The sequence below is a fragment of the Anser anser genome (genome assembly GCF_964211835.1).
Source record: "Anser anser genome assembly, chromosome: 14".
In the NCBI taxonomy this organism is placed as follows: domain Eukaryota; kingdom Metazoa; phylum Chordata; class Aves; order Anseriformes; family Anatidae; genus Anser; species Anser anser.
In genome coordinates this window covers 368697-392902 of record NC_139735.1, presented here as the reverse complement: position 1 = coordinate 392902, position 24206 = coordinate 368697, and the positions used below count along the sequence as shown (strand labels likewise).

General features: G+C 42.1%; 1 protein-coding gene and 1 long non-coding RNA gene across 8 annotated transcripts in view; one reads left to right on the top strand and one right to left on the bottom strand.

The window, feature by feature from the left end:
• Window positions 1–24206, top strand: part of STK32A (serine/threonine kinase 32A) — a 39080-nt gene that overhangs the window by 11256 nt on the left and 3618 nt on the right. For 5 of the 6 annotated variants that reach the window (XM_083798481.1, XM_083798482.1, XM_083798484.1 and 2 more), the window contains 7 exons: window positions 132–305; window positions 5251–5288; window positions 12346–12435; window positions 18115–18212; window positions 20101–20217; window positions 22651–22776; window positions 23882–24010. In XM_083798481.1, coding sequence (XP_083654607.1) covers window positions 132–305; window positions 5251–5288; window positions 12346–12435; window positions 18115–18212; window positions 20101–20217; window positions 22651–22776; window positions 23882–24010 — 772 coding nt within the window. Of the gene's footprint in view, window positions 1–131; window positions 306–5250; window positions 5289–7023; window positions 7655–12345; window positions 12436–18114; window positions 18213–20100; window positions 20218–22650; window positions 22777–23881; window positions 24011–24206 lie in introns of those variants that run through there. The other variant, XM_083798486.1, reaches the window with a different exon arrangement.
• On the bottom strand, window positions 235–14822 carry LOC310881303. 2 transcript variants are annotated; one of them, XR_014572302.1, is made up of 4 exons: window positions 14053–14822; window positions 7576–7658; window positions 2454–3849; window positions 235–369 (listed from the first exon to the last, which is right to left on the bottom strand). It is a non-coding gene; the product is annotated as an uncharacterized lncRNA (long non-coding RNA). The 2 variants fall into 2 exon arrangements; XR_014572303.1 differs by lacking the exon at window positions 235–369 and having other exon boundaries at window positions 761–3849; window positions 14053–14754.

Below are 24206 nucleotides of genomic sequence, written 5' to 3'. Positions count from 1 at the left end.
TGATACCAAGTGAAGAATTTCCATGAAATTATGAGCATTCCCAGAGGTACCATATGTCCTTTTTTAACATGCTCTTTATATATATGTACATATATATAAATATTCCTTGAGCCATGTCTATGCTTTTTTAGGTACTCATTCCAGGATGAGGAAGATATGTTCATGGTTGTAGACCTGCTGCTTGGAGGGGACCTGCGTTACCATCTTCAACAAAATGTGCAATTCCAAGAAGGCACCGTGAAACTCTTCATCTGTGAGCTGGCACTGGCCCTTGACTACCTCCAGAGCAGACGCATCATCCACAGGTCAGCAGGCAAATTCATAGGTGAATGCAAGTTCATAGACCGCGGGAGGAGCTGATCCTTTCCTCTTTGATATGAAAGGACAAATAGAAAGTTAAGAGTTAATCAAAATCTTCTCCTACAAACGTTCGCTTTTATGTAAAATACTAGGTTTCTCAGAAAAAAAGTATTTCATGTACTTCTGCAGCAGAGAACATGTTATTTCTCCTTCTGGGATAGCTATAATAAAGCATATTTGATTGTTTGCTGATCCTGCAAAAAGCTGTCTCTAAAAGGTTTAGTTATCTGTAGCTCATTAAAGCCTGCTCCGGTCTGTAAAGGATAAGCATCTGGATTCAGAATTCTTCTGTTATTGTATTTGAGGGTGTCCCCCTTCTGCTTCCCTCTCTGTACCACATTGAAAGACCCAAAATGGGACCAAAGCACAGCTTTTTCTGCATGAGTTTAAATACCTTTCTAGAAGTGGTGAGAGTCTCTTTTTGGCCACTAAGATTTTTCAGGTTCAGTGATAAAATATTTGAGCTCTTCTAGCATGTTTGAAGGCCTGCAGCTACCTCACATCACTGCTGTGCTTCCTCTGATGTAAAAGGAGCCTGTTGGAAGGTGGCAGAGAAAAGCTCTCAAAGCTCTTATGCACTGCTGCAGCACATGATGCAGTGGAACAGGAGTGGAAAGTAAGGCAAAGAAGAAGAAAATAGGTGGTCCTGATAGGAGCCTTGAACTGCCAGGTCTTCTCCTCTGGCTTACATCTTTTGCTTTCTTCTAGAGTCTCAGATGAATATTAATGTTCAAAATTTAGTGGATGTGGTTTGCTGCTTTAAAAAATACCTGTAAAAACAACAAAACTACCTGTAATCTACCCTCTGGGATTTTTCTTACGTGATGTCCTAATAATTGCAACCATCTCTCAAGAGAATAACTTCATATAAATTAATTACTTATGTCAGAGCATATATTTTTCCTTTAAAGACTTCTTTAGTTTTCAGCTGAATTATTAATTTGTGCTTATGCATTAGTTCACATAGTGCAGAGCAGCAGTAGGACACTCTCCCTCGCAACCCCATTCTGTTTTGTAACTTCTCTTCATCAAAAAGGCTCCTGACACTGTTGCCGAATGAAGAAATTATTAGTTTGTTTTTAATTCCTTGAAGCCAAATGCAATTTAATTAGACAAGCTATAAAAATATGCTAAATGTAATTCCAGGGAGGAAATTGGAAACCTTGCTGTTCTATATAAAACTGTCTTGATCAAAGTAAAAGAATAACCTAGTATGCTGCATTTACTGTGGGCTGTATCTGCAGCTTGAATAAATAGGCAAAACTCAAGTTATTGATTCACTACATCAAAGCATTGTTCTTGGGATTGCAGTTCTTCCTATATACCCTTATTTTCTGTGAGTCAGTGTCCTCAAAAAAAGTGTTTGCAAACCCATACATGCTAGGTGCATGCTAGTTTCAGGTCACTGTGGACTCCAGGAAAATGTGGCAAAGGGAAAACTTATAGTGGACAACATCTTAGGTAGGGATTTATAGATTAGAGAAAAATGATGCAAAAGCTGCAGTGCTTACTCAGGCAAAATAACAACCAGCTATCAGGCCAGGTTAGAGCTTTTCCCTGATTTGAAAGGCAAGGTTTGGCTCCAAGCAGATGAACAGACATGCTCACGTTTCCTGCTCCTGATGTATTAGGTGATGCAGACCTCAGGGGTTCAAGTCTTTTGGCTTAGTATCTGCTAACAGGGTTGTAAGCAGGGAGGCAGTAGCAACAGGTTAAAAAAGGAGGGCAGAAAATTACTGTATTTATAAATGGCATTCCAGAAAGAGCATTCTTGTGAGGCATAAGATTAAAGCACGGCACAAATTGAAAATTGAAATGATCGTGGTCCTTGGCAAGGTAAGGAATGCTCTGTTCAAGGGCTGATGAAGATTAACACTTAGTTCTGTAAAGCAGCACGTGCTTGCCATTTCTGAGACGTGAAAGCAAAAAGGCCATCTCAGTACTCCTGTAACAATGCGCCCTCCTCACTTGTGGAGAACCCCACCGGACCAAAAACGTTTTTCTCTCGTTTTGGTTTGAGACAGACCTTATTGTGCATAGCTCCCACTTTCTCAGGAGTCTTATTTTTCATATTTCTTGTTTTGTTTTCATACCTGTATAGATTTCCACTCCGCGATGCATCTGACCTTGGCAAGCAGGCCATGTTGACTGTCCCATTCAGGCTCCAGCCAAGAGCACTGTGGGCACCCGGAAAACAAAGCGGGTGCGTGGTGGTGAGGGCACGGTTGTGGCCTCCTCCACCCTGCACCTGCTCCCAGGCACCAAATAATGAATGAGCATGAATTAAACATTGTGAAATGCAGACTAAGCTGCCTTTGTCCTGGACAGCCAGAGGTAAATCCTTTTGCTGTAGGCTTGGTCTAAACAAACTGAGTGGGACACAGGTGTATGGGAAACAGCAGGAGGAAATCCTTTTCTATTAGTAATACACTACATTCAGTAGCTTTCCAGGACTAAGGGGATAGAAGATCCACACAATTCAGGCTCTAAAGAAAACTCTGTATGTGATGGGGACACAGGGATGGTACCTGGTGTTTGTTTGTATCCCACAGGATGGGGTTTGGATGAGAGTTGAAAGCTATTATGTGGTAATTGTATATATTGTCTTTTCTTGATTGCAAACTTTATCTTTTGGAGTTTTAAAGATAAAATCTGAAACCCACTTATTCTTCACATTGACCCCCTAGGCCTGAGGAAGGCATCAGGAGGGTGAAGGGCTGTTGTGCCTGCTCGATGCATTTGGCAGCTGCAAGGTGCCTTGAAACTGCAAGGTGCCTGATAGCAGGCAGACGGGCACTGATGTAATTAGCTCATTAAAAGCAGGTAATGGCTTGTAAAGTCATTCAGGTGTATACAGTAGGTGTATCAGGTGTACATGTTCTCCCTTCAATGGAAAGCATTTCTTCACAGCATTGTGATGGGTGTTTTTGCTATTGGTGTTTTGTTTTTATCGAGGAGGAAAACCTGCAAGGAACACATTTGTTTCTAAAACAAGAATGTTAAAGTGGTTTGTGTGAGATCAGGTCTGCTATGCACTTGAAGTTTCCTCTCATCAAAGAAAATGAAATGTTCTTGTTTCCAGTCTGTTTACTTTCTAGTGAGAAACAGAAGAAACAAGACCATACGTTTTTGCCGACTAAGAAGTGGGTTTCTCTACAATGCGTAGATAGACAGATAGATGGATTTTGTTAAAATTATGCCTTCCATTTACTCTCTTATAGAGATGTGGCTATTTTCATAACTTATTGCTACAATCTTTGTCAATTTCAGTTTATACAGTAGAATACAAAGAGTATTTTGTGCATCCTCTTTTTTTTTTAATTTTAATATTTTTGTTTTAAAAGTGTTGATGTACCTCATATTTTTTTTCCTGTTTCCCCAAGCGTGAGATAATCAGTAACGTTCCCAAGATTGGTAACTGATGTACAGTAGATGTGGAGCCGTGACGAATTTCCCTACTGTGTGTTTTTGTTGTTTTTTTTTAATAGCCTAGAGGAAAAAAAGAGATAAAAAAGCAATATAGACTATTTTTCTACTCCTGAAGAAAATAAAAGCATTAATAAATAAAATTCCAAACAAAGCGGGGTGACTCTCAGAGCTGTTTTTCCTCTCCATCTTACCCCTATTGCTACCACCCTGTGACCACCCGGTGCAGTGGTTGGTAGTGAGTCTGCCTCTCTGACTGGAGCATCTCTAAACATGGATGCTGGTACAATCTGGATTGCCCTCTGCACCTTTCAGAGCACTATTTTGGGAATTATGGCAAATGTGGTTTAGAGTTACTGAATCAATGTCTCTAGCTAAAACCGTACTACTCTCAAACCACCAAAAACACAGGAAAGCGTACAGAGCTGCCAAATGCTTTGTGGCAACGCTTCAGGCAAGTTTGTGGGGTTTGTTTTTATTTTACATGAAAATTAATAAAAGTGGTTGAACTTTGAATGTAAAACTCAGAATTAGCAATTTACTCCAAATAGCTTCCTTTTGCTTAGAGAAGAAGAAACACTTTTATGTCAAATGTCACTGTTCTATGAAAAATAACTTTTTTCTTAATGGAGTATGAAAAATATACATTAATAGCTGGCCAAGAAGGTTTTACAGTTAGTATCAATAACAGTGCCCATGAGATTTCCAAACCATCACACAAAGTAGTTGAGGTATTTTCCTCAAAAAGCTGTTTCTGTGGTAGAAAATTAATTCAGGATGCAAATGTGACAACTCTTCCATAGAAATGAAACAGCAATTCCAGATGTGATTGCTGCAGCTTTTTGTAGGTTTGGCTTAGATCGGTGCCGGTCAGTACATCCATAAATAAACGTTTTTTTGTCGAGAGCCTTCCTGTGTTTGCACCTTTCATAGCAGAAGCTTTTATCCATCACTGAAGAAATATCTTGTTTAGACACAGAAACACTTTCCTTGTTATGTTGCTCTATTGTTTCACCTGCAGCTAAAGGACTCCAATGATGCAGTAAGGACAATAGCTAAAATTGATGCCACTTGTTTACTTTGCTCCAACATTTGATTTTTACTGAATAAATGGGGAACAGCTTTCAATACAGTACTGAAGCAGAATAAGAAAAAAAAGAATAAAAAGAAAAATAAAAAGAAGCTGTAGCATTGCAGATGCAGGTGCTGCTAGCAGCTAGGCTACACTTCACAGTTATATGACTGTACCTTCATTTCTGTTTTTATTACTTGATTAGTTGTTCTCTTATCATATCTGAAATCAAACCTTGCAGAAACATTAGAGCTGAAGAACCCAAGCAAAGAACCCTTCTAGGGCATAATTGAAGTAGGTCCCTCTAGAGCTTGGGTATTCATAAAGTATCTGCAGCCTTGTTTATGTCACTTCTGTAAGCTAATGGCTGTTTCCTCTCTTCTCTTTCTTAGAGATATCAAGCCTGACAACATTTTGCTGGATGAGCATGGTAAGTGCCACTTCTCTGTGGTCATGCATATGCGTAAAAGTAGAGACAGAAATAGTACATCCATGCTGAAGTTTAGGTGCTTGCTGTTTTCCTCGTTCTGTGTTGCTTTCTCTCCCAGTTCACAAGCAGTTTGGAACAGGAAATATCCTTTTGTGTTTTGGCTGATGTCTTTTACTTTCTGAGCAGCAGCATCATGTACATTCAGGGCACTATGCACCCCTCATTGCGGTGCTATTTCTGAGGGTGCATTAGTGTTTAATCAACACCTCCTCTGACTGACTCAAAAACATCTCTAGAAGTCATTGGTAGGTTTGATGCATTCCATGCTACTTGGGACCAGTTGCCTAACAAACCTTATTTTAAGACCTTTGCTGTTGCTTAAAATTTACTTGAAATGTAATCATTTGAATGCAAACGTACATGCAGTTACAGACTGTATGTAATGTATGCTCATGAACAGATTGTATTATGGTTGAACAGATCATCTTCGTTCAGGTACTTTCTTCTTCCTCAAGCATTTGACTTTCAGAGGGAGCTCTGAAGGTTTGGGCTTGGGTATATTACAGATGTTGCTATAAATTTTCCCTTAGTCTTGTCTCAGAAAAAACCCTTACTATAGTCTTGTGCTATCTCTGGACACTTCTTGTGTCCTGGCAAAGCAGCCACCATGAAGAGTTGTTCTGATATTTATCAGTTTTTAAGTCATTAAAAAAGCATTTTGTCACGTTATTTTCTGAAAATCCATATAACTGTTTTGTTGCGAGAAATCTTCATTAGCAATGACAGTAAGCCACTTCAAGAGAAAATGTCAGTACAGGAGTGCAGCCTATCTGAATGTATTATAACTTCAGAGGTTTTAATGTGGATGCTGATGCTCTTGCAGAATTGACACGGTTCTCATGTGTAACTAGGCCTGCCTGGAACACCTGAGCCCAGGCTCTACTAGCTTCACATATGACCCCTACTTTCATTATTTATTGAGGAGCTGTCAGTGAAGCCGCTCCCAGCACAGGCTGGCAGTGTCTGCTGGGGCAGGACATGCCGGGCTGGCCCCTGCACCCTGGGCAGCTTCCCCAACACACTGCAGGATCAGGGCGATGCTGGCACCCGAGTGGGAGCCACTGGAATGTAGGTCAGCCTTCTGCCAAAGAGGGAAGAACAAAGGGAAGAGAGGTGCTGCACGCCTCTGCAGCTGCATTCAGCCCAGCAGCACACTGTCCACAAAACTCCGTAATGACACTGCAATTTGGGTTGATTTCTGAGCCTATTCTCTAGTCACTGAGATATTTTAACTGTCTGCTGCAGGTTTCAGAGTTATTTTCTGTGAATGTACCCGACTTCTGTGTCCTTCTGACTATGACTTCTTGTTCTATTTCTTTTCCTGCTGCATCTTCATCCGAAGATGTGTTCTCTCATGCATACAGAAAGCTGTGTGCACACACTTCAACTTCTGTCCCCTGAGCAGCTCTTATCAGGGTATGTTTATCTACATTTAACCTCATAGGTTGTGCTTGTTTTTGTGTCTCCTTCCCTATGGAACAAAGCTGCAGGTCCCCGTTCCCTCTCCTCTTCCTTCACCAGGCTTTCATAACTGTTTTCAGAAAGCACGTGCAATCTGCTAATCAGTTTTCGTAACGTTTTTGATTGAGACCAGTCCCCTCAGAGCATAAAGCACCTGAAAGCCTTCAACAGTCAGACTCCAATCTTTCATCTCTCCACCCTTCTTGCCTTTCAGCTCTGCCCTTTGGCCCACCTTCCAGCTGTGAAGTGCCTTCCCCTGCTGTCACTCTTCACCTCCCATGTTTACCAGTGGAAGACTTTTGTGTCTGCTGCAAAGTGCAGTGCCCTCTTTGTTGGTGTTGACTGCTGACAGGGACAAAGGAGCCCTTGCACACATCACCTAGCCTTTGAGTAGGAGGTTGTTTCAGACTGTTGATAGTGCCGGTGCTTCTCATGACTCCACACACTGACATGTCACCCTGCTGCTGACTGTCACAAACATAACACACACCTGAGGTGTTTGCCTCTGTCTATCTGGTCAGTGACATTTGTAGTACCCTATCAATTTCAACTAAGAAATTGAAGTGAGCCATAAGTAAAGGAGAATATAGGACAAATGTCTTTCTGCACAATAAATAAAGCAGTTGTTAGATAACAGATTTGGATCAAGTCCCATAATGAAAAAATCTTCAGTAGATGACCACCTTCAACAGTCATTCCAAGCACAAAGTGATTTCCTCCTTTAATGGTAAGTCTATCGATTTGGCTCAATGACAACACAGCTCACCTGGGAATAAAAGAATATATAACAGACAGCAGCTTCCAGGAATAGCGACTAATTCCTCAGGAGGTTTTGGCAAGGTCCTTTGTCTAATAAAATTGAAGAAAAGCTCAGTTATATCTCTAGTAAAATTGAGAGGTTTTTTTTGCAAGAACCTTGTAGTGGCTTTGTACAATATTATTTCTTATTCCACTACCCAAAGGATCTCTAGAGCAGTACTAAAATGGGTGAATTCATGCCAACGTGGCAACAGGAATGTGATGGGAGCTTATGGCTGTAATAGGAGCTTAACTGCCAGGTCCCAGATATTTAATTTGTGGCATTTGCTCTCTAACCTCAATTAAGTTACAGCACATTCTGTCTGAGAGACCCCATACTCAACAACATTTACTATCTATAGTTTCACATTCTTTAAAATGTTATCTGAATTTAGAGAAACCTTTTTTTCCCCTCCACAAAAGGTATTCTAGAATGGTGAAGGAATTATGTAGTAAGAGATGCTAAATTTAATAACAAAGTTATTTGCCCTAATGCATAACAGGGCATTATATGGAAATATTACATTTAGAAACTGGATACAGTTAGAGATTTTGAGCAATCAAGAAAACACGAGGCTTAGAGTTTGACCCTAAAGCTCAACAGCAGCACCCAGCGTTCCCCTCTTGTCTACCAGTAGCTGATGTCTCTGCTCATCCAGTCCCCTCGGACCTGTAATGCTGCAGTTCAGCAATGTAATGTTCAGCCTGTCACACCACACCGAGCCTTCTTCCTGAAGTCTAATGGGCATGATTTGGTATGTTCCCAAGTGGGCTAACTTCAAACAAATCACAAGTTGTTTTTTTTTTTTTCAAGTGAATCATTTAAAGGATACATTGAGAGAAGGGGATATTTATGCTTAGAATATTAAATTCTTAATAAGTCTCTATGATTCATATATATCAAAACAGCTCCCCACAAAGTGGAATGAGAGACAGAGATGAAAGAAAAAACAATGCAAGGACAGAGAGGACATATTCAGACAAGAAAATTATAAGTAATCCTTTTCTTTCAAGTACTCCCCAGTGTTTTGATGCCGCTTATTTTGTGGAAAGCAAAGGAAGCAAGGACCTGGCTGATTTTGTAAAGCAATGAAAGATAGCATGTGAGAGGCATGCTCATCCCACACATGGTCTTCCAGCAGTTCACATGGCTAACCAGAGGGACCTCAAGTTTTCTTTTTTCCTTCAAACTTGGGCCTGACAAGCATCACAAATTTACTAAGGAAATCTATGTGTCAGTGGGACTAACAGCCTACAAGCACATGGGTGCAGAGAAAGGTCTGACCTAGATGGGGCTGTTAGCAAGTCAGCTGTCCTGGTGAGCAGTACATGCCTTTTTCTGATTGAGACAGCCTAATCATGGAATATGAAATTGCTGAAAAGCTGGATGATAAATTCATTGGCAGGGGCTGAAGGATGTGTTCATCTTTGCCAGATGCTGATATGGAGGTGGAAGTTCAGTGGCTGAGACATGGTCTTTGCAACACAGGTTGCCTCTGCCCCGTGCATGCCCAGCAGCAGTGCCTGGAGCTGTGCACACCAGGGCTCTGTGCAAGACAGGAGGCTGGTGCCTGACAAAGGGGTGGTCCCTGTCCCTCGAGACATACAGCCAGATGTTGACTGTGCCCCAATTTGTATGATGCGTAGCAGGCTGGTCCTGACAGAAGTCTGATCCCACTCCTAGAACATCTGTAGAGAAGCTGCACTTGTGTGCACATCTGTGCTATGAGCTGCCAGACTCACAGTTTGGATGTGCCTGCACTAGGGTACATTTTGCACCCTGACCATGGCTAATTTGGCATAGGGGTGAGGGGGGCTCCAGTGCTTTACACACTGTGGACCTATCACTGAAGAGACACAGGCAGGAACAATGGATGCAATAGTCTTCTTAGGTGGTATCACAAACTGTACTTTGTTCCCCAAATTTTCCCAGCTAGATCAGGCACTTGCAGCAGGCAAACTTGTATCACTGTTCCCACATAACAAATATTTAGGCCCAATTGTAAAGATTTCCTTAAATGTTTCATAGTATCCAGACAAAATAACAGGTGCTTGTTACCAAAGCATCAACTTTTAGCCATAGGAAGGTGATGTCATTCTACTTAAATTAAACAACAGTGAATTTCTAGCTGCTGAAGCTAATGTCTGAGGGAAGTATTGTCATAGCATCTCCATCGGTAAGAGCCACTTTCATTTGTTCTCTGTGGTAAAGGAAACAACAGCAATTCAGCCACCCCCTGTTATTACAGAGGAGGGTGATGAGTCTGCAAAACTCAATATACAGCACTTCTGATGGTTTTGATAATGAGTCCAGCCCTGTCAGGAGCAAACACGTTCAGTGCCTTAAGAGAAAACATATGAGGTCAGGAAGAAGAAAAGACCATCAGCATTTAATCAGAAGAATTAGGCTAAACTAACCCACAAGGTTCAAAGAAATTCACTTCAGTGAAGTCAGCCTTGCATTGATTGCCCATACTGCTGTACATGATTAGTCTGCTCACTGATATGAGTTTAGGGAATAAGCAGTAATAAATTAAGTGCTCGCAAACAAACAAACAACAACAAAAACATCAAGTAAAAGAGCAGACAAGAGCTAGGAGGACGTATTTCCTTTCGTATCCCTGCAAATCACATCCACTCTTTTTGTTTCCTTTTCAGCTTGTAAGCAGCAGTTGTGCATATTGCAGCAGTGATAACAGAAAACATTCCTACCCTACAAGGGGATATTAGTGATTTCTTGTGCAAGGATCTTTTGCTTGTTGTAATATATATTTTGTTCCATTCTGAAGACATCCTCAAAGGAGGAAAAATAAGAGAGGTGCTTAGTACCTGGGATCAACAAACAGCAAGTAGCTAGAAAGCCACTGCTAACCCTACTTGAAAACACTGGAAAATACTCTCTAAATGCAAACATCATTAAAATAAGCTGACTTGTGCCAGGAGGCAGAAAGCAGTATCAGTGCACCAACAGGTGTGGACAAAGTTCATCTTGCAGGATTTCTTACTTGTCTTTTCAAGAGGATGAGGCTTGCTAATTCCCACAGAATAGGCCATGTCAGGTAGTTATCTTTAGCTCAACTTTGAAAAGGCTGATGTTGTGCTTTTGAAAGACACTAGTTGCTCACAATAAAACATGCTTCCCATGGAAACATTGGGAACAGGGTGCTGTGCTTTGAGCAGCCTTGATGAAGGCTGTGCAGACAAAGCACATTGTAGCAGTCTCATGTGGTTTTGCTGCTGCGACCTATTCCATGTCTTCCATTCCTCCCTTTCCTGGGCACAGGCTTAGCACTTGCTGCTCCCCTAGGTTCCAGCCCTCAGCTCAGCTGGGAGCCACTTCTGAGGCAGGTCCTCGCCCTGCACAAGCCAGGGTCACCAACCTGGGATGCAGTCAGGGAGCCCCAATCTGTCTAGCAGGACACCAGGCTTCCTGAACAGCATAAGCTGATGCTTCAAGGATTTTTTTCTTTTCTTTCTCCAGGTGGTGCCTATTTTACAGCTACTATACTAAAGTTACTATTAAAACATAAGCATTGGTGAATTTACATTTACAAACTATAAATGAGAATGTTTTGTCTCCTATAGTTTTGTAATACTTCCTACTTCATTTCTTTCTTCTGACATTACACTCAGACTGCACATCTCTGCCCTTTTATGCTGGTCACCCTCATATTTGCAGCAGATAAATACCTACCTGCTAAAGTTCTCTGTGCTGGCAGATGCGTATTGCACAAAGTACATAGCGCAAAGCGAGGAAGTGCTAACTGACCAGAAACCCAGGACTTCTGTTTCCCATATGGGCTTTTCCACATTTTACTGCAATCCCACTTTCCCATCAAGGGCATAAATAGGTGATGTTCAAGACAATGTTGCGTGGTTGTCACCATTCAGTTGTGCTACTGTGCTAGTACTTCCATGTCCTTTCACAGACCAAACCCAAACCACAGTAAGTCTCTGCCTGAAAGTTACATTTTATTTTCAAGCCTGCAGCAACTGTTTCCATTATTCATGCATTAAAGGTCACTTGGTTCTATGAACAGAAGAGGATATTGATTCTTAAACTACTCTGAAGTGATCACTGAAGAGATTACAAACATGGTATATAATGTCTATAAAACCGTTTTTCCTCTCTTCGTCTTCCAACCACTTACAGTTTAAAACAGGTTAGAATCTGAGCTCAGGAAAAAAAAATAGTCTCCCAGCAGCACCAAAATGAAGCTATGAAGCTAAGGCTAGAAATAAATGAGAATGGTTGGGAAATTCCCTTTAGAATGACCTTCATCAGAAGAGACCTTTTTTTGATAGCATATCGTTTTATACCAGCACGGAACTCATGAGATTATAAGAAATCAAGATATAACATAGCCTAAAAATATCAGATACTTATTGTTCAAAAACATCAGGGATTTAAAAAAAATAAGCTGACATTTTTCGGTAAGAAGAGATAAGTTCTCTTTTCCCAAAATTTTGTAAAAAACAATCATTATTAAGTGACTAGTTGGACAATTCCAATCTTTTTTTTTTTTTGCTCTCCAGAGCAAAATAAGGGGATACTTCATCTAACAAGATACATCTGTAAGCAACCTGTAAGCTGAAATATTTTCTGTAACTTCTGGCACAAGAACTTTTTTTTCTGGAAATACCTTTCCATGGAGTATTTTACTGTAAGTTTCTGATTCAAGACTATTTCTTGTGTAAGATTAAAACAAATCTGCTCATGCATTAACCTCTCTTTCAGGACACGTGCACATCACTGATTTCAATATTGCCACGATGCTGACTAAAGAAATGCAAGTTTCCACAATTGCCGGCACAAAGCCTTATATGGGTAAGAACTGATTAAAATTACATGTTCTTGTATTTTATGGGCCATTTTTTTTTTAAATGTTCTTCCCATTTTATGGGCCTGATTTGTCAGCTGTGGTGGGATACAACTGAAGTCCTTTGTGATGTAAGTTTGAATTCTTGTTCCTGGTATGTAACAAAAGACTTCTGTGTGACGTGAGAAACTACCTAGCTAGTGCTGCAGAGGTCCCCCCCACACACACCCCTATGCAGCTGGAGGAGGTGTGGCAGGCAACAACTTCACACAGCAGAACAAAGCAAGCCTATTGCAAACACTAATTCTAGCAGCATTGTACCGTGCTGTACAGCTTAGTTTTGATGATAAATTAAGATAGTTACATGCCTGGGATCTCAGAGCATGTCACAAGCAGTGCAAAGTCATGAAATAGTAGAATCATAGAATCATTCAGGTTGGAAAAGACCTTCAAGATCATCTGGTCCAACCATCACCCTACTCCCAATATCACCCACTAAACCACATCCCTAAGTGCCACGTCCAACCTTTCCTAGAATACCCCCAGGGACGGTGACACCACCACTTCCCTGGGCAAACCATTTATTTCCACAGATCTCTTTTTCTTTCTGTTTGTGATGAAACACTCTTACTACCCTTGAGAAAGGAAGTGAAGCACAAAGGCTTGTACTGATTTAGTGAGGGACTGAATACAAACCTTACACTGCTGCATCACTAGCTCATAATTTGCATTTTATATAAGCTAGCTGCTTTAAAAACTAGTTTCACCCTGTGCTTAGGAGTGGTGAGGGGATGGGGACTTGCTGTTCCCATGTGCCAGACACCAGCAGAGCAATGGGGGGGGGGGGGCTGCAGAGCACAGTGGTGAGGGACAAAGCCCCATCTGCACAAAGGAGGCACAGCTGGTGCAAATGTGGCCTCCACATAAGGGAGATAAACACTGAGCCTATATTTCAGTCTTTCTGAAAGCCTCTCCCATTGTCCCTCTATTGTTGATATGGGAATTGGCTGTCCCAAGCAAGCCCCAACAGGGTTCTGCAGGGCCATGGAGGCAGCCACATGTGGCGCATGGAGCTAGCACTCTCACTGTGGGAGCTGGGCACCAGCCTCCGGGTCCCTATGGAGCTGAGTAGCCAGGTTGGTTGTTATGGTTACAAGCCATCCCTCTCCTCTTCTTTCTTTGATTTCTAAAAATTGCATTTTTTATGAAGCTTTTAGCCTCCAGGCAATGGCATGGAGCTAGTTCCAGGCAGGAAAACTGCTCTGGCAGCTGTGGGGGTGCACAAAGAGATGTTCTCTGGGGTAAGGTGGCTCTGGAGCAGTCAATCGCTCCACTGCTGCGGTGGGCCAGGTGTAGGAACAGTTTTTGTGAGCAGATCAGTACACGTGCAGGGAAGAAAGACACACAGTCCTTGCTCCCTGAGCAGACCTTCTTTCCCTACTACTCAAAAAAAATAATAAGTTCTTCTTATTCTTTTCCCCTTTAGAATAGGAGTACGAAAGCCTTACTCAGGCTTACTTACTAGTCAGACCAGTGAAGTTGGCTATTCAGGCAGTAAAAGACCTACTGGATACTTACCACACAAGCACAGCTGATAAACATAAAGCAGAACACCATGGACCTACCTGGGATGAATCAAGGCTGAAGCATGCAGGAAACAAACTGCAGAGAAATGTCCCAAATGAATGCAAAAAGAGCTCTTGTGCAAATATCACACATAAAAGTCTTCGTATTAAGTAAAGCAAGAGTGTGACATTCCTAAGTGAAACAAAACCACTCAGAAGGTTTTCTATACAGCTAACACTAAATACAAAACAAAAAGCTTTCTTACAGAGTAAGACCATCTGCCAGACCTAAATATCAAGACCTCCATACAGCTACTGCAAAGCCAGATCCCTGAGGGAAGGGGAGGAACCCAGCATTCTCCTTTTTATCATAAGGACCAAAGTGACCTCTCACCTTTGCATCACCTGGTGCAATCATCTTAAAGGGAAAACATGCACAAAAAGAAATCACTGCTCCCTGGTTTTGCTTTCATTTTATTTAGAGCAGTTCTTGCCTCTCTTCTCACTCATAAAATAAACCACAGTATTTTTTTCCCTTCATCTCAAAAGGGAAATTTATTACCTAAGGAAGAGAGGGAGTATTTCAGCCTGTGCTTCCGCTCACTTCGTATTAGCATGGTAACTTCCTCCTAAAAGGCTGTGGTACTTAGGCTTCATTCAGTTAAAATTTGCTTTTCATCTCCAAGAGTGCAGTTGACACTATGTCTACATTTATGCTGCATATTAATGCTTCTAAAGAGCTGCTTTCATTCACTGTGTGAGGCTGCATTTAGTTTCTACCAGATGGAAGTACTTTAAAAAAAAGTAGATGAGCCGGCGTGGAATGCCGTAGATGAGCCGGCTTCATCAACCAAAGATGAGCCGGCGTGGAAGAAGACCGGCCTGGCTCAACAGAGAGTTGCGGCTGGAGCTTAGCAGAAAAAAGAGGGTTTATAATCTTTGGAAAAAAGGGCGGGCCACTGAGGAGGACTACAAGGATGTAGCGAGGCTGTGCAGGGAGAAAATTAGAAAGGCCAAAGCCCATCTGGAGCTCAACCTGGCTACTGCCGTTAAAGACAACAAAAAATCCTTTTACAAATACATCAACGCGAAACGGAGGACTAGGGAGAATCTCCATCCTTTACTGGATGCGAGGGGAAACCTAGTTACTAAGGATGAGGAAAAGGCTGAGGTGCTTAATGCCGCCTTTGCCTCAGTCTTTAGCGGCAATACCGGTTGTTCTCCGGACACCCAGTGCCCTGAGCTGGTGGAAGGGGATGGGGAGCTGGATGTGGCCTTCGCTATCCATGAGGAAATGGTTGGCGACCTGCTACGGAGCTTGGATGTGCGCAAGTCGATGGGGCCGGATGGGATCCACCCGAGGGTACTGAGAGAACTGGCGGAGGAGCTGGCCGAGCCGCTTTCCATCATTTATCGGCAGTCCTGGCTATCGGGGGAGGTCCCGGTTGACTGGCGGCTAGCCAATGTGACGCCTATCTATAAGAAGGGCCGCAGGGCAGACCCGGGGAACTATAGGCCTGTCAGTTTGACCTCAGTGCCGGGGAAGCTCATGGAGCAGATTATCTTGAGGGTCATCACGCGGCACTTGCAGGGCAAGCAGGCGATCAGGCCCAGTCAGCATGGGTTTATGAAAGGCAGGTCCTGCTTGACGAACCTGATCTCCTTCTATGACCAAGTGACGCGCCTGGTGGATGAGGGAAAGGCTGTGGACGTGGTCTACCTTGACCTCAGTAAGGCTTTTGACACCGTTCCCCACAACATTCTCCTCAAGAAACTGGCTGCTCGGGGCTTGGACTGGCGTACGCTTCGCTGGGTTAGAAACTGGCTGGATGGCCGGGCCCAGAGAGTTGTGGTGAATGGAGTCAAATCTGGCTGGAGGCCGGTCACTAGTGGAGTCCCCCAGGGCTCGGTACTGGGGCCGGTCCTCTTTAATATCTTTATTGATGATCTGGATGAGGGCGTCCAGTGCACCCTCAGTAAGTTTGCAGATGACACCAAGCTAAGTGCGTGTGTCGATCTGCTCGAGGGCAGGAAGGCTCTGCAGGAGGATCTGCATAGGCTGGAGCGATGGGCTGAGGTCAACTGCATGAAGTTCAACAAGGCCAAGTGCCGGGTCCTGCACCTGGGCTGCAACAACCCCAAGCAGAGCTACAGGCTGGGAGATGAGTGGCTGGAAAGCTGCCTGGCCGAGAAGGACCTGGGAGTATTGGTGGATAGTCGGCTGAATATGAGCCAGCAGTGTGCCCAGGTGGCCAAGAAGGCCAACGGCATCCTGGCCTGTATAAGAAGCAGTGTGGCCAGCAGGTCGAGGGAAGTGATTGTGCCCCTGTACTCGGCTCTGGTGAGGCCGCACCTCGAGTACTGTGTTCAGTTTTGGGCCCCTCGCTACAGGAAGGACATGGACGTGCTCGAGCGAGTCCAGAGAAGGGCGACCAAGCTGGTGAGGGGTCTGGAGAACAAGTCTTACGAGGAGCGGCTGAGGGAGCTGGGCTTGTTCAGCCTGGAGAAGAGGAGGCTCAGGGGCGACCTCATCGCTCTCTACAGTTACCTGAAAGGAGGCTGTAGAGAGGTGGGGGTTGGTCTATTCTCCCACGTGCCTGGTGACAGGACGAGGGGGAATGGGCTAAAGTTGCGACAGGGGAGTTTTAGGTTGGATGTTAGGAAGTACTTCTTTACCGGAAGGGTTATTAAGCATTGGAACGGGCTGCCCAGGGAGGTGGTGGAGTCACCATCCCTGGAGGTCTTTAAAAGACGTTTAGATGTAGAGCTTGGGGATATGGTTTAGTGGAGTACTTAGTGTTAGGTCGGAGGTTGGACTCGATGATCTTGAGGTCTCTTCCAACCTAGAAAAATCTGTGAATCTGTGAATCTGTAAATATGAGCAAAGAGAGATGAGTGGGAAGGGAACAGCTTTCAAACATGGACATCTACTAAGCACTAGCTGAAGAGCAGAGAGGCTTTCTGAGGGAAGCGAGAAGATATTCAGTCCAATTTTGTGCCTAGATTCAGAGAATTAGGGTTATTCCTTATTCTGGAGCATATTTACTATGGAGCAACGGGAAAGCGCTGTGGCAGAAAATGTCAATTATTATTCTCTGCCTTTGAGAACAGAGGAGCATTGAGGAGATCCATGTGCTGGGGCTATGGGGAGCTCAGATACCACAGGATTGGGAGCATAGCAGCACAGGAAGCACCCTGCACCAGAACAGTGAGAGGTTTTAGTGCTTTATATGATATAGGAAATTAACTGGGTCTGGTAAATCTCTAAGTGGTTATGGGAGTTATATAAAGCATCCTGTAATCAACATAAGTTGGATTGTATTTGTCATTGTTGAACATTCAAGTCACACCGTTTATCAAGGCCACCCCATCATTTACACACATCAATTAAGTTTTGCAACAGTCCGTTAGGAGTAGAAATCATTCAGTCCCATTTCACGGGTAGGGAAAGTAAGGCTCAGAGGACCTGAAATGCTTGTTTGGGTTTTAACACAGTAGAAAATGTTTCATACCATGCTAATTGTACCTGTAGTTAGGCAGCAGGGTCAAGATTTCAAAGTGTGCATGTTTCCAGGGCAGGCAAATATCTGGGTTAAACCTCTGTGCTGTCAACTCTGTCAGATGCCATCTCTGCCCTGAAGCACGGTGTTGAGAGCAAAGCAGGTCACAGGATCAGCAGGTGTTCGCATCCAGCTGCAGGGAGCAGCAGCAATGTGCTGCACAGCACTTGTCATGGCGCGGGCTCGGGTGGTTTGCAGGCAGGTGCTTGGTCTTCTCTCTGCTCTTGGTTCCTCAGTATTGCATCATTCTGCACTGCAAGACTGAGACAACCATTGTGGAGCCTGACTAAGACCAAAAATAAACTGATGCAAGGAAGCCATGCTTAAATTTGTGCACCACCTCTGTATTTTGGTAAAGGGCCAATCTACCAGTCACATACCATTGTTTTGAAGAAAAACACAGAAATGATCAGCAAAGTGGTAAAGGGTAATATGCTAATTTATGTCTTAGGCAGAATAGCGGGGCTGCTCTCTGTGTCACTGGATGAGGTGTTCATTCTGTGTTGCTGATTTCCACTCCAGATTGCAGCAAGGCAAATAATCTCTTTTCTGTATTTCACAGCACCTGAAATGTTTAACTCCACAAAACCTACTGGCTATTCCTTCGCTGTGGACTGGTGGTCATTAGGAATCACTGCCTATGAGCTGCTCAGAGCCCGGGTACGGCGCACACGGCTGCTGTCGCTGTCTGTCCTCTTTCCTTAAGCACTCTCTTGGAAAGGTTCATACCTTATAACAGGGATGAAAGTTCCAAGCCAAATTCAATGCTTTAAAGTTTGTTACAGTATAGGCAGCAGAAACAAAATCTTCATCAGAGCTTTTGTGATCACAGCTAAGAGCTCAGAGAGAAAACACTGCAATACAGAATAACTCATTGTGACAGTTCCTCACAGTGTCCAAGGACTTCTCAATTGGCACAGACTATTCAAGGAAAGTGGAGCCATCTGATTAATGAGTGAGAAATCCTTAAGTTTGGTCTGTAATGAAGTTGACTCTGAACTCCCATCCTGCAAGAAAAAAAAAATGGAAAAAAAAAATCTTGTTGCTTTTCCGATAAGACTGAGCAGTTTGAGCAAAAGCAAACCACAACATGTAAATTATTAATTAGGTATAATTCATGCCTGTTGTGTGAATGTTCTGCTTCTAACCTAGGTAAGAATTGGGGGCCTGGTAGACAAATGATTAGGTCAGTGTTTTGGAACTGTTGTGTAAAAAGCTGAATAAAATTATTTAAATTATATTCTCCTAAGCAAAAGGTGGTTTAAAATCTTGAGAGGCTAGAAGACTTCTTTCAGTAAGAGCAAACACTTTTTAAAGAAAACCTACCATCAATCTTTGCAGAAAGACTAAAAATAAATTTGATAAATATAGAGAACAGATTGTGAGTGATCAAGTTAGTACACATTAAGAGGACATTGTTGTCTGAACTGTTGAGTAACTTTAAAAATGTTAACATAATATGTGAATTTTCTATTTGTAAATTTAAACAAATTGTAGGACTGTTCATCACATTGATTTTTGACTTGATGGCGTTATTTCCGAAGATAGAAGTGCTGTTAAGTATTCAGACATCATGTCACAGCCATGATAAAAGGTATCTTCAGTGGTGGTTACTGTATTGGAAGTGAAGGAGACCTTGAGGTCCATCTAGTGTCCGCATGTGTTAAGCACAATGCACCTGATTTTATCTCACAATTTGTAGCTATTATTTTAAATGCATTTTTAACAGCATTCCTCTCCCTCCCCCCTCACCCCCACCCAAATACTGTAAAGATCTGGGAAATCTGGGAATTAAAAATCTTCCCAAACAGCAACACTCTTTCATTGCACATTGTCTTTTTAAGCAAGACAGAAATTTTGCTGTAGGTAGGAGCTAAACATGGAGGTGACCTGGGCCACCTGTGTGCTAGCACTAGTTGCATACTGCCCAGTTCAGATTCAGCTCCCTAAGCGCTCCACTGCCCCCGGGCAGCCCGACTCCATCCCTGCCCGCATGTGTAACAAAGCGGTCCTGAGGGACAGCCCAGGCTGCTGTCTGCTGTGCCACTGTATTGTAGGTCATTCTGCAGCCTCGTGTCATACCTGGGGCTTGTGGCCCCCTCTTGGGGCAGTATTTCTTCATATGATCTGATAGTTGGCAGAAATCCTGCTTCTTTTTACTTGTGTTATATCCAATGTGAATGAAGAACTGAAAACAGAAGAGCATTTTACAGGAATATTGGGAATACTTTAATGGCAGCACTATATTATAAAATCCTTTTTCATAGTCCTTCAAGATACAAATGTTGACAAGGCCATGTAAACAAAAGCTGGTTAACAACTCTAATTTTTGTTTTGCCTCCTATCTGTCATGCTGTTTAAACATCTAGTTATTATTATTATTGTTCTTCCTGACATTATTATTTTGTTTATTACAGCGAGAGATTTTCAGTGAGGAGTTGGGAAATGTGCAAAGAGATTTTATATGGAGCTACCTTGTTCTAAAAAGATTTCCAAACGAGTTGGAAAAAGATGCATTAAAATGCTTTCTTTGTTGCATTTTTCACAGAGGCCATATCATATTCGCTCCAACACTTCCACAAATGAAATGGCTCATGTGTTCAAGACAGCTTCAGTAATGTACCCTGCTGCTTGGTCCAAGGAAATGGTGACACTAATCAAAAAGGTGAGGGCAGCTGTGGAAGCAGAGAGCTTAGGAGCATGGATATTTTATAGCTGGGAGCCTGCTGGAATGGGTTAAGTCTTTCCACTGGGCACTTTGGCCTTTGTACTAAATTGTGGGGATTCATTGCAAACTGCATCCAGACCTAGTGTCAGTGACTTTCAGATGGTACTATATGATAAATACCGAGTTTTTTAATATTATAGACACACTAATGTAATAATCAACTAACAGTACTGCTTCCTGGACTAATGGTGATAGAGTTTGTGCTGGCAACTGTGGCTGCTGCTAATGCATCTCTCCTAAGGACACAGGCAGTCTTGATTTCCAAAGGTTCTCCTATAAATTTGTCTGTCGGGAATTATGTAACTTAGAAGTAGATGCTGATATATGTGTCCACAAATTTGCCCCCCCCCCCAAAATGCATAAAATTTCTGATTTATGAAAAAACATTTTTGCTAATAAGTGAAGTGAAGGCAGTATTGAAATCCTTTGATGTCATGAAGTTTATGCACCACTGTAATTAGTTTTTAATAAGCTATTATCAAAATTGCTTCAAAATCATTATTGGAATTTTGAAGCTGAAAATCATGTTTGTAGTGAAACTATCTTCAATAAGCAAAACTATTGTTTGTCAGTATCAGACCCTGTATGCATACAATGGCAGCAAAGCTGAAGTACTAAACTCTGCTTAACAGTACTAGCTGAAAATTTTAGAAAATGGGTGAATAAGTTTTCTAATTTTCAAATAAGTGTAAGCAATAAAATAGTACTTATCATGTTTTGTTCCAAATAGTATAGAGAAGTGTTATTTTGTCCTCTCTAATGAAACGCTCTCAAACTCTTTAATGGAAACAAGACATCAATTCCTTGCTGAGACAGTAACACAGCATATTTCCAAGACAGAAACTGAAGAATATCTCAATATACTTAAAATTATATGGAGCTGGAATTTCATTAAGCCTAACTGCAGATGTCCTTTGTGTTATTATTCATTTTTATGTTAGAGGTTTTTCCCTTGGACCACAACATGCTGCAAGCCATACAGGCTCCCTTGTGAATAAATAATGCAATGTCACAATTTAAATTTCCAAGTGTCCTTTGCATCTGCTCTGATATCCATATGTATTATATATGAAGCCAGCTAGGGTATTTTCCTGGCTGAAACATCTCCTGTGAAATTTTGTATTTATTAAGCTTCAAAGCAAAATATCATTCCTAGCAGACCTGCATCACTCATGTTAGGACTTAAACATTGAGTTCTGTCAGGAGGAAATGGACTGTGAGTGATGTTATTGTTTGGTCTGTATATACCACACATTCTGCATAGCTTTTGCCTCCCACAACTGAGCTGCAGGCACTAACACTGGATGGAGACTCGAAGGGGTCCAGAAGGTGCAGATTGTCTATTTTTCCTGCGTGCTGTACATAGTCAGCAGTTTATGCAATGCTGAATCCTCGATCTTTAAGACAATATTCAATCATTTCCTTCCACAAAAGCAATTTCTACAGCACTGTTAAAATAAATAAATAAATAAATCTGAAAATAAGCAGTGTGAATCCATTATTTCACAATGGAGTGATGCATACTAATATTCCATGACTAGAGTTAGAAAACAGGGATGGTTTACTGATATGCTATTAAAATTGGAAAGCAGAAGCAAGAGTTCCTCATTCTGTAACAAATGCTTTTTCTTTTAACCTTGGGCAAATTGTTTAAAGTCACTGTGCCACCTCAGCTCCTGCTCCTAAAATGATGATAAAAGTCATTAATAAAAATGAGAATAAATGGATTTAAAGATTGTGAGCTACTTGTGTATTCTGGTGAAGGTCAAGACAGCCATTGAAAACACCCAGTATTAATGCACCATTGTTAATCATGCTTTATTTCCTGGAGCTTTATTCAGCAGAGCCTTCACCACTGTCTTTGGCAGACAAGTAACATTTGAATAGCTTCAGTTTGCTTGTTTGCCCCAGTTATCTGTAGCTTACGTGTTTTAACAATTTTAGCAATCTCACCCCCTTTGCAGAAGTGACTTGCACTTGTTTGGTTGCTGGTGCCGATCTCCTGGTTGTATGGGGTAAACCGACGGTCTAACCCAAATGGCAGACCTACCCAGGCCTCAAGCTTGTCCTCAGGTACAAATGACAAAGATGTTTTTGAGCACCTCCTTGCCTTTGTAACCACATGCTGTTGCCACTGCACTTCCCTGGGTACCTGAACAGAGTGCAGGGGCAGTAACATTAGCTAGCAAAGGCAAAACTGGTATATTTGTGAAAAAGCAGGTATGGACACACATACTCAAAAATCTGATCGTTTCCCTTCTCTAGCTCTTACCCGGTATAACTTCACCACAGACGTTTGTATGTACCTAATCTTTCATTTCACGTTTTGGGGTCTCATTCTAACCTCTTGCATTTCACTCTTCACTGCAGTTGCTCGAGACAAATCCTGATAAGCGTTTTTCTCAGCTGAAAGATATCCAGGACTTTCCATATCTGTCAGATGTAAACTGGGATGCTGTTCTGCAGAAAAGGATAATGCCAGAATTCATTCCCACAGTAAGGCAATTTTTAAGTTTGAAAGGTTTTTAATGTGTCAAAGTTCCTGTAACATGCTGCCCTTGCACCTTGCACCAAATCACAGTGGGAATGTCTTACACAAAAACATCAGATGTCCTAAGGTAAAGGGGAAAAGAGGCAAGGGCAGAATTTTCTCTTTCCTGTGGATGTAATAAAGACTAATGGGGGGGTAACTATAAAGTATGGGTGCCCCAAAGATGATCTGCTCTGTTTGTAATATTATCAGAATTTCTGGTTACAGACTTGGTTTTACATGCCCATAAGCACCCTTGACATGTCAGATCAAATACATGATGCTATTGTTTGTGAGACATCCTGCACTGAACCACTTTTCTTAGCAGCCCTGTTTAGAACCAGCTCTCCAAATGCAAAAAAAAAAAAAATAATAATAATAATAATAATAAGCAGACATAGATTCATTAGGAGCCTGGAGATCACCAGTCATTATATGATAATTGTTTCTTCCTGTAATGACTCTCCCTAACAAGCCCATTGTTCATAGTAAAAGAACAAATACAGTAATTAGTGTTTCTGATCCTTTTTTAATTGGATTTAAGCAGCACACGAGTAACATAACCCTTTTTGAAAATAATCTAAGGATTGTTCTGTGCAGAGTTGCTCTAACTATTTTTCACTTGGAGCCAAGCAAAAGAAGGGCTAAACTATGAATATTTAGCTGCTTGTTTTTTCCCCTCTGTCAGTGGTTTTCTCTGTGGTGCTTGTATGTGTATTGCTTTAAAACCCTTTTTACAAGACCTTGTACACCTTCCCAAGAGAGGTACAGCCCAGCCAAGAAACACAGTCCTCGCTGTCACTTTGAAGCAGCCAACGGGTTGAATATAAGTAGAAAGCACAAAGGGAGCAAGTGTTTTTTCAAATGATGCAGACACACCTTGACAATGTTCCGCTGGCTGAGGAAACTGATAAAATATGTAAGATGTACAGCAGGTGTTCTGGCTACGTGTGCAATTGTAATTAGTTCATTTTTTACAAAATTCAGTTCCCAGATGCATTCCAATTTATGAGAGAGAGTCTCTTCAAGACAGGCACTAGTCACTTAAGGCAACTTTTCTCTCCCCACCAGAAAGGCAGACTGAACTGTGACCCAACCTTTGAACTTGAAGAAATGATCCTAGAATCCAAACCTCTTCATAAGAAAAAAAAGCGCTTGGCTAAAAAGGAAAAAGGCACCAGCAAAAGCAATTCCTCACAGGTGAGAGCAAGCAGGTACATACACATGGTTGAGAAGTCTCTCATTTTCCATGAAAGCTGACTATTGCTTAGCAAGACCACAGCAGACTGTTTAGACAGGCTATGTTTATTCCTTCAGGCAAATTTTTCTCCCAAGAGCCTCCTTCATTCCTTACCCAGATGTACTCCTCAGAATGGTGCAGCGGGACCAACACACG